Source organism: Strongylocentrotus purpuratus, unplaced genomic scaffold (assembly GCF_000002235.5).
Source record: "Strongylocentrotus purpuratus isolate Spur 01 unplaced genomic scaffold, Spur_5.0 spur5_contig_852, whole genome shotgun sequence".
In the NCBI taxonomy this organism is placed as follows: Eukaryota; Metazoa; Echinodermata; class Echinoidea; order Camarodonta; family Strongylocentrotidae; genus Strongylocentrotus; species Strongylocentrotus purpuratus.
In genome coordinates, this window is record NW_022145560.1 from 382644 (window position 1) to 391952 (window position 9309).

Consider the following 9309-nt stretch of genomic DNA (forward strand, 5'->3'; position numbering starts at 1 on the left):
TCACTGGGGTCCCAAACCTATCATTCTTGTATTCCTTGCTGTTATATCTTATACCATTGTTTATGTTTGATTTGGTTTGAATAAACTTGAACTTGAACTTGAACTTAAAAAGTACATGGTATAATATTTCATTGACAACACGTTGAATGGTATAGAAAACTGAAAACATATTGTGTATATTTAATATGACTTGCCAGCTTCATTGATAACATAAAATTGCCATTTGTTTTGAATGAAATAGAAATTTGATAATGAAAAGTTTACAAGTTAATTGCACCAATAACACGCAGGTGAAACATAAATTGGATGTTTACACAGATAAAGTACAACAAAAGATAAAATATTAAAGACAAGTTTTAATATTGGTTAAACAAGGTGATGTTCCTGAACTCAAAGAAATTTGGCAAATGAATCTTACCTCAGAAAGTACAAAGTGAAGAAACCTTGAATGTATTAAATATATTGATGATACAGTTGTACTGATAACATGGACAAGATGTTTTAATTTCATTCGGGATTTCTATACGTACTCTTCCACATGCATCGAGATTTTTTAAAGAACAAAAAGAAAGCGTTTTAATTATTGTTAACTTTTACCACGACTTAACCTTCTCTTGAAATGATAGCCAAAGGCGAGAGAAGTGACATATAAAAAGCGTCATTGAATATTGAATAGAAGTTATACAATGTACGATACGTCATGGAGTTTGTACTTCAATAGTGTTTAACTTTTGGGCGGGCATGCTGCAGATCTATTTTTAGCATCGGCAGCAACTTAGGGTCTCACAAGTTGTATTTACATTAGGAAGTTTGCATTGTAATATTTCATTTGAGGTCGCATCAATTGACAATGTCACCGTTTCGTCATTCTTTGACGTACGAGGTTGCCAATTTGATAACCATTCATTACATTTAGCGATTTATGAAAAAGTACTTCGCAAAAAATCCTTAACTATGCCTTTTGGGGTCAAACTTTGATAATCCTATGTGTGATTCGGCAGTCAATTTAATGACGCAAGTATGCTACAATGTCCGACTACTTGTAGTTTTAATTCTTGATGAAAAGTACATCTCTGAAAATACTGTCATCGTCAAACTGGCAACTTATGAATATTTCATACCCATTGTAAATTCGTACTTCCTGAAGTTGATCATATCCTTCTTCTATGTGACGCCGTATGCACTGAACATCTCACGCTACTCGAGCATATCAACTTATTCTTTGTAAGTATTTCAAAAGTTGTTTTCGTTGGTTCGATCTGTTTAAAATCTTTTTTTCCCATGTGTTCACATTGATATTTAGTCGCTTTATTTAAAGTTTGATTATAATGCAATCATGATATGAACTCGGACCAGATTAAAAATACATGCACATGTCATTAAATTGATCTCAAAAGAGTCAGGAAAATGAAATCAAACCGAGCGGAAATAAGCGGAGGGCCAAAATCAAGTTTCATGTTTAGTTTTGAGTTGCCCGCCACTACCACACAAACTAAGCACACCTTGTTAATTCAAAACATTGCTGTTTTGTCAAACTTTGATGATCCTATTTGTGATTGATTCGACAGTCAATTTGTTATATATACCTGCGTACGTGTATATATATATATATGAGTAAGGGACTGACTTGCACCAGTCACAACTGAATGGGCCCGAATCATAACCCCTCCCTGTGTGATTGGTTCTATACGTGGATGTGTGTGGTGATTTATCATTGGTGATTTATCAGTTTTGTACAGTGTAAGTGTAACCTTAGAATATATTTCTTACTTCTTACTTCATTTATGTACAGAGTTTGATTATGATAATGTACTGAGGGAACTTCTCAACCCACAAGCTTCTGGGTTTTTTTAGTTCCCCCTTTTTCCCTTATCTATTATGTTACTGTATATCAATTGTACTTGTAATTGTATTTGATGTAAAACTTTTTATGATTTTTTAAAAATAAAACAATTGAATTGAATTGAAATTGAAAGATTTTATATTGTAGCGGTCATTCCGAAATCGTAGGAGGGTCCAAAAACGCGGCCCTTTTGATGAAAAGTAGTATTTTGTAAATTACATTTTTCGAAAACCTCAAACTACTTTTAGTTTGGTGTCTTATGTAAAAGTAATTGAAGTATATACAATTTTATACCAATTTCAACATAATTGAGATTAATTTACATCGCCATTGTGAGAAAACCAAGAATGGGATGGGTGTGGGATAAATATTTTAGATTTGAATCACCAATTGTTTTGTTTGTTATTTCAAACAAATGATAAAGACTTCATTTATGTTAATTAGAAAATAGCATAGTTATTCATAGAAACAAATCCGTAGATTCGTATTTCCTGGCCAGATTAAAGAATATTCAGTAAGAGAAAAGGAAAACAAATCGCTCATTTGATATTTATGAAGATTTGTCGTCAAATGCTAGGATAAAATGTTTATCAAACTTTTGAGTTGACGTGGGGTCAACCCCTTATCCATTCCCCTCTCTCTCTCTCTATATATATATATCTCAAGCTACGCCTGTGCAATTAATTTTTACAAGGGGTTTCCACTGACAACACCTGTCATCTTTGGTAGAAAAAAAGATACTTGTATCCGAATGAAACGTCCAGGGTACATTACCCGTAGGGAACTTTGGGCCGGATCAAGGTCCAGTCCATTTGTGGTCTGAGGGCCACTTTATATATACATATTATATTTTGAGTGGGCTGGTCGCATCGAACTTTCAAAACAAATTTTCAATCCCAGCGGCCCTAGATCCATCAAATTAGTTTTTGTGTCAAAGACGTGATGTAGAAATATATTGAGGCTTTTCTAGATGCTGTAGTCTAGTTTTTGTCAGGTCAATAACTTTGGGTTGCTATAACTTTTACTAAAAAGAGATATGAGTCTAGTTTCATTTGCACAAGATATTGTCCTTGTATGTTGGCAAATTCTTGGAAAGTTACAAATAAAGACACCCCTCTGAAAATGATATCAATTTCATCGATTATTTAGTGTTTAAAATAAAGAAGGTAATGAACAAACAGTGAAACTATTAAGGCGAAGACTTTGAAAAACCCATTATTTGGCAAACTGTCTTGACTCCGTACTCTGCAGTGGAATTGGAATCCACTCTTTTAGGAGTCATCTTTAATTGATCACTTTCTTCTCCAATCTGCTCCAAAATAGTGACTAAATAAATCCTTCAAGAGCGGTTTCCACTATTTTCTCGAGTGAATTTTAGTACAGTTCAAATCAGTTCAGTCTTTATTCATTCTCCAATAAATTGCAAAAAAAAAAAAAAAAAAAAAAACATACATGTACAATAAATTAACAACTAAATTATTCATATCTTTACCAAGTTTTGTTATTTTCTAAGAATGTGAAATATTGATTTGTCCTAATTTATGTTTCTTTAGAATGTGATTTATTGAAGGTTGCATCTAAAAGTAATCAACAAAAACCCTTATTCAACCAATCCATCTTTCTTTCTTCAGTTCCAAAAAACATTACAAAATGTATAAAACATTTCAAGCAATACGATAATAGGTACATCCCATAAATTCATACAAGCAGGAGAGTCAACATCGACATTAATACAAAGACTAATGAGGCTTGACAAATTGAAGAATTTGAAATTGATGCCAAACTAAAATACCACTATTGAAAAGACAGGCGTTATGCACATAAATTTAATCATTCAAACAACTGGCGAAGGATAACAAACTATTGTTAAAAAAGTAATGAGTATACCTTTAACATTTTCTTGATTGATTACAGAAATTGGAATTTTCTTTAAGAGCAAGTCCACTCCAAAAAATAACTTACTTTCAATAGAAGCACAAACTGATAATCAAATTGGCAATTTGTTTAGTGATTTTCATTGTTCCTTAGTTTTACATACCTTTTTCAAAAATTCATAACTTTCTTATTAGTTATCCGATTTTGCTCAAACTTTTTTTGATTGGTTTGTCTGATTTTTTTCTGCTTCTATTGAAAGTAAAGTATTGTTGGAGTGGACTTGTAATTTAATTCGAGATGACAAAGAATTCCATACTAAGTTATCCAAAATACCACTCTCGAAGTATTGGTTTCAATTCATGGACATGCAGAAAGCATCCCTTCGAATGGGGGCAGTGTTAGTATTCTAGGAGTGGCCCTCAAAAGTTACCGAACAAACAATAATCATTGCAAAGTCAACAATAGGTAGGAATGCTGCTTGAATTGAGTTTGCATTTGCTCAAGTGGTTTGTTCATCTTTTGTCGTCTGAAAGCCGTGACCTTTTCGTTACTAAGAATATCGTAATTCTTTAGAAAGGGAAGGAATAATACGACATGACAATGGGAGGCCAGTCAATACTATCGTGCGGAGATATTTTAGAGTTTTCTTTTAACCTGATGGAGATAATTGTACATTTATTACCATATGTTGTTGTGGTTTGATTGGGTTTTTAAGCCAAATCAGTAACAATTTACTATTTAAAATGCAAAAAAAATTACGTGGGGCTCGTCCGGGAGTCGAACCCGGGACCTCTCGCACCCTAAGCGAGAATCATGCCACTAGACCAACGAACCTTGGCTTATGATATCTTCATAGTAAGATAATTTGAATGCGTTTACATATTTCAACATTAATGTTTATCTCAGGAATTGCTTTACCTCGAGAATGCATGCATTAATTACTGCCATCTCGGTTAAATCCCTAATACGCCTATTAGATGTAAAAAGAAAATTTTGTTCCAATAATGTACATAAAGATAGTAAACAGGGGGGTGTTTCACAAAGATCCTAAGTTAAACTCATCTCTAAGTTGGACTTAACAATTATGGAAAGCCGTTAGAATCTTTGAAAATATTTTTATAACAGTTATTTTAAAAGGCATAAAATGTTGATTCAAATCATTCAGATTTTCTATCATCAAGGAGATTTCATGTTCTTGATGTGGAATTTATAAAAAGTCTGAAATACTTGAATTTTTGCTTTGGAATATATTTTATTTTAAAGTTAAAAATGGCTCTCCATGATTTTTAAGTCTAACATAGTGTTAATTTTGACTTAGAATCTTTGTGAAACACACCCAGGTTTATTACAGCCCAACTTCTAACTCTATATATTGGAGGAAATTAAACCCTTTTTAAACAATTGCCGCCGTACCATGATCGGACAACAGAAACGTATTACAGTTATTTCAGTTTCAGTTTCAGTTTCAGTTTCAGTTTCAGTTTTATATTTAATTTCCAACAGAACAGTAATTTTGACAAGAAACCAGACATACAATTCAATGCTCAAGACTATAATACAGTTTAAAGTTATAAAATAGATAGTATTCATACATGTCCAGTATAACGTTTTTTTTTAAAGTTTTTTAAAAATAAACCTGTGGAAATGGAGGGGTCCACTAAAAAGCAGAGCTTGTAAAATGTGGATCCCTCAAAATAATGACAAAGTAACATAATTTTTGTAACATGTAAATATATTGACTTGAAAAAAATAAAAACATAATCATAACAGTTGACTGAAGGGGTGTGGGGGGGGGGGGGGTCCATAACCCTCATGTATAATGGCTATATTTGTGGGGACTAATGTGTTGTTTAATTAACGTGATGTATCTTTCTATCTATCCGTCATCCTCAGATTCTTTCCTGAAAATACAAGACGCCACCAACGATGGGATTTCGCAGACGATTCATCGGCTTCACCGGGGCCGTTCAGATATTGCTCACTCTCGCCATGCTCATTATGGCGTCTCTCTTATCGTTCACAACCCTCGCCAACGTCACCAACAACGCTGTTGGTTCCCCACTGTGGGGAGGAATCATTGTGAGTGTTATGAATGAAAGAGAAAGTTCAGTTCTAGCTGGGTAAAAAAATATTCATGAGCTTTCTCATATGCCTCGTGTTGGCAAAATATCGTGATAGAAATTACCCCTGGAAAAGTTTACTCTTATGACGCCATTATTTTAAAAATATGACAAAAGATAAATGAACAAATTTGAGTGAAAATTTGTGTATAGTCCCGTTTACTAGTTTATGTGTGCAGTGGATCCTTGTGAAGATGGAGTCAATTTTATTTTCATTATGATCATTCCAAAACTCCACTGTATTGATACACATCAATACTTCATATTATCAGGTGTCGTGGTATAGTACAAAACACGAGCAGGTTTGTCATGGCAGTGCCAATTTAGAACCGATATGACTCGGTAACCTGGCATGCTCCTATTTTTATCTTTAAAACAAAATATATAATTATTTATAGTTTTTAAAAAAATACCCCAAAACAAGAAAGAAGTCACTTGTATTATAACACATGTAACATTTTTTTTTTCAATTGTTGTTGATAAAAGTCAAATTTGACTGATTGCCATAACACACTAATCAACAAGAACAACAAGTGATTTATTCACTTGACTCTAAACCCATGGATTGAGGTTTTGGGATTCCGTGATATAATGTTTAAATCCCGTCTTTTATCATTGTATTCAATCTCAAAATTAAAAGACGTAACGATCAGTAAATGCACTTTTTAATGAATTTCCCCTCCCCTTCCCTTTTCCTTCCCTTTTTTCCTTTTATATTGGGGTTCAGGTTTTCTCTGCTTTTTGTTCTCCTTTCTTTTCTCTCAACAATACAGTGTATACTTCTTAAGGGGGTTGACGTTCATAAGGCTAATCGCCCTTTTTGTTAACCCCACATTCCCATTGAAAAAAAAAGATATATATATATATACAATGTTACACGGGGAGATTACTTATTTGGCATAAACACATCTAATTGTTGTAATTTTTCTGTCTGATAGATATTGATGTGCGGTGCTGGTAACATAATAGATGCACTAGAGTCACCTTCGAAAAAGAGGTCAACACAAGAATACCACATGTTACCCGTAAGTATATCAATAGTTTTTAGGCTTTGATCATGTAAAGGGGAGGAGGGGAAGGGGAGGTCAGTGTGTGTGTGTTAGGGGGGGGGGGTAGAGGGGTACTTGGCCCTCAATGGGTCATACTGCACTGTTGGTCATAAAGATGGAATATGTGGTTTTACCCTAATTTATGGAATGATTTTGACAATGTTTTATTACTAATAGATCTAGATAATAGTATACATTCTCATATTGTATTGAATAATAATTTGCGAGTGTTTGTTTTGCCTGACTGCTAAAACATGTGTATGCTACTATGCTTATAAACTACTAAGTCATAACTAACAGTAATGAGGATCAATGCCTCACAAATGAGCACTAATATAGCAAATCGACACTGTTTTTTTTTTTCCTGTGGCCTTACAGCTAAATATAATAATAATAAAAACGTTACTTATAAAGCGCTATTACCACTATAGTCTCTAAGCGCTAGTTACTAGGCAATTTCTTTGCCACTGAATCGTGACTGTACGCAGCGGGAGCTAGGGTAGGGGGCACCCTCACAAATACAAATATACAAAGAAAATGCAATCAATTATCAATAATTCAGTGCATTCTCCCTGGTCCGCAACAGAAAAAAAATCCGTTGTGTGGCCATGCCTTGAGCCATAATGCGTCATAGTACCCTTAAATCCATTAGTGAAAAAAAAAAACAGTCAAATCAAAGCAAAAACAGAAAACGATTACAAATTCTCTTCTCGCAGCTCAACTTCGGTACGCTCCTCGCCAACCTGATTGCTTTCTTCGTCTCCGCCACCATCCTGGGTCTCTTCTCGTGGTCGGTGAGCACGGTTATCAATGCATTGGTCGTCCCTTCCTCCGCCATCATCCTCGCCGCCAGCTTCATCTGTATCTTCTCCTTCTTCGCTCTATGTGCTGACTGCTGCCAATTCTGCTTCACACCCCCTCCGCATCAACAGGTAACTAACCCATTGCCTATTGGAACCTGGTGGCGTATGTATTAAGCATATGGTAATGAATGAGGTCAGTAGCCAACGGGTTAAGACTCAATCGAACTGACTTTCGAGAAATCATAGGCAACAAAAGGTCATTATGTAATCAAATTTTTATGCGTTAATCTAAACGTTACATTTTTTTTAAAAATACAAATAAGTGTATTTTAAAGCCCAACTGCACTACTTGTAGCTACTTGCGCCCTAGTTCTACATAGAAAACAATCCTAACCGGTGCCTATTGGTCCCCCATAATCCCCCTTTTCTTATGTTAATTGAGAGCTGAGTTGATGAGATAACCATCTGCCAGTGACCACGCAGGGAGGTCTAATCCCCCTAGGTCAAACTAGTGCAGAAGGGATTTAAGACAATATCGAATAGATTTTCGAGAAATCAAAGGACAAAAGATCCATTTTCATTGTGTAATCAATTTCAACGCGTGAATCTTAATGTAATAAATTATTTCCTTCACATGTTTAATACAAATATATGACTCTATTTTAATAGTCAGAATGCGATTTGCATATATTATATGTTGCTATGTAGGACAAGCCATAGTATTTTTCTTACCTAGCAACATTGTTAGGATGTACAGCGGGTCTTTATGATGACGTAAAGCGCAATACACTTCATCGTTATATGGGCGAAACACCTTATCCAAGGATGTATATAAAGCAGGGTCAGGATTGAACCCAGAACATTTCGTATGAGAGTCTTCACTATTATACCACAGTAATCCAGCAATTTGCAATAAGCCTTATTCTTTTGTTTTAATTTCGTAAAATATCTAGTAACCACTTCTTTTTCATTTTCTTTTCCCGCATCTTTACAGAGACCGTACTACGTGGACTATGATGGGCCTCCTCGTGGTATCCCAAACCAGGTGTTCAAGGCCTAATCTTACATCAAATTGGCAACGTCAACATGCAGAGACCCAGAAGGGTCGTGCTAGCTGTATTCAGTTCATTGACAATATAGCTAACTCTTAATATGATTTGTGTATATGTGCTCCCGTTATCAGTTATCAGTCCCCCGTTATCTATTCGAAATTCAAGGCAGAAGAGGGTATAGAGGGACTCACCCCATTTAGACAAACAGCCTGTGGGATCTACAATACAAAGAAATATATCAGGGAAGCGGGAAAACATTAATAACAATTACATATGTAGCATAGTTTTACACTGACATAAAATATGCTTTCATAATACGGCTAGAAAATAAGGCATTAAAAAAAAAACAGATCTAAACTCTCTCATTTGTTCTATTTTTCTTGTGCGCCTCGGAATAGAATTTTGTAGATAGACGGCGATATATTAATGCCTATTATTATTATTATCATCTAGACTTTGATTTTATGTTTTATGAAAACCATGCCAAAAAGTCGCAGAGCATTATATAGGAATTGTGACTGTCATAGTGCAGTTAGGACATCGTAGCAGTGCAAATATAAATATCGC

The 9309-nt window shown here is 34.6% G+C and overlaps 1 protein-coding gene and 1 non-coding gene across 2 annotated transcripts; one reads left to right on the plus strand and one right to left on the minus strand.

Annotated features, from left to right (window-relative positions):
• The first annotated feature begins 1147 nt into the window (after window positions 1-1147).
• Window positions 1148-9079, plus strand: LOC115928180. The gene is made up of 5 exons (XM_030995084.1): window positions 1148-1224; window positions 5612-5797; window positions 6777-6863; window positions 7604-7819; window positions 8685-9079. Exons 2-5 carry the CDS (start codon window positions 5645-5647, stop codon window positions 8748-8750), a joined length of 522 nt encoding a protein of 173 aa, XP_030850944.1. The 5' UTR covers window positions 1148-1224; window positions 5612-5644; the 3' UTR covers window positions 8751-9079.
• TRNAP-AGG lies at window positions 4481-4552 on the minus strand. The gene has a single exon. It is a non-coding gene; the product is annotated as a tRNA-Pro (tRNA).
• Window positions 9080-9309: the final 230 nt, after the last annotated feature.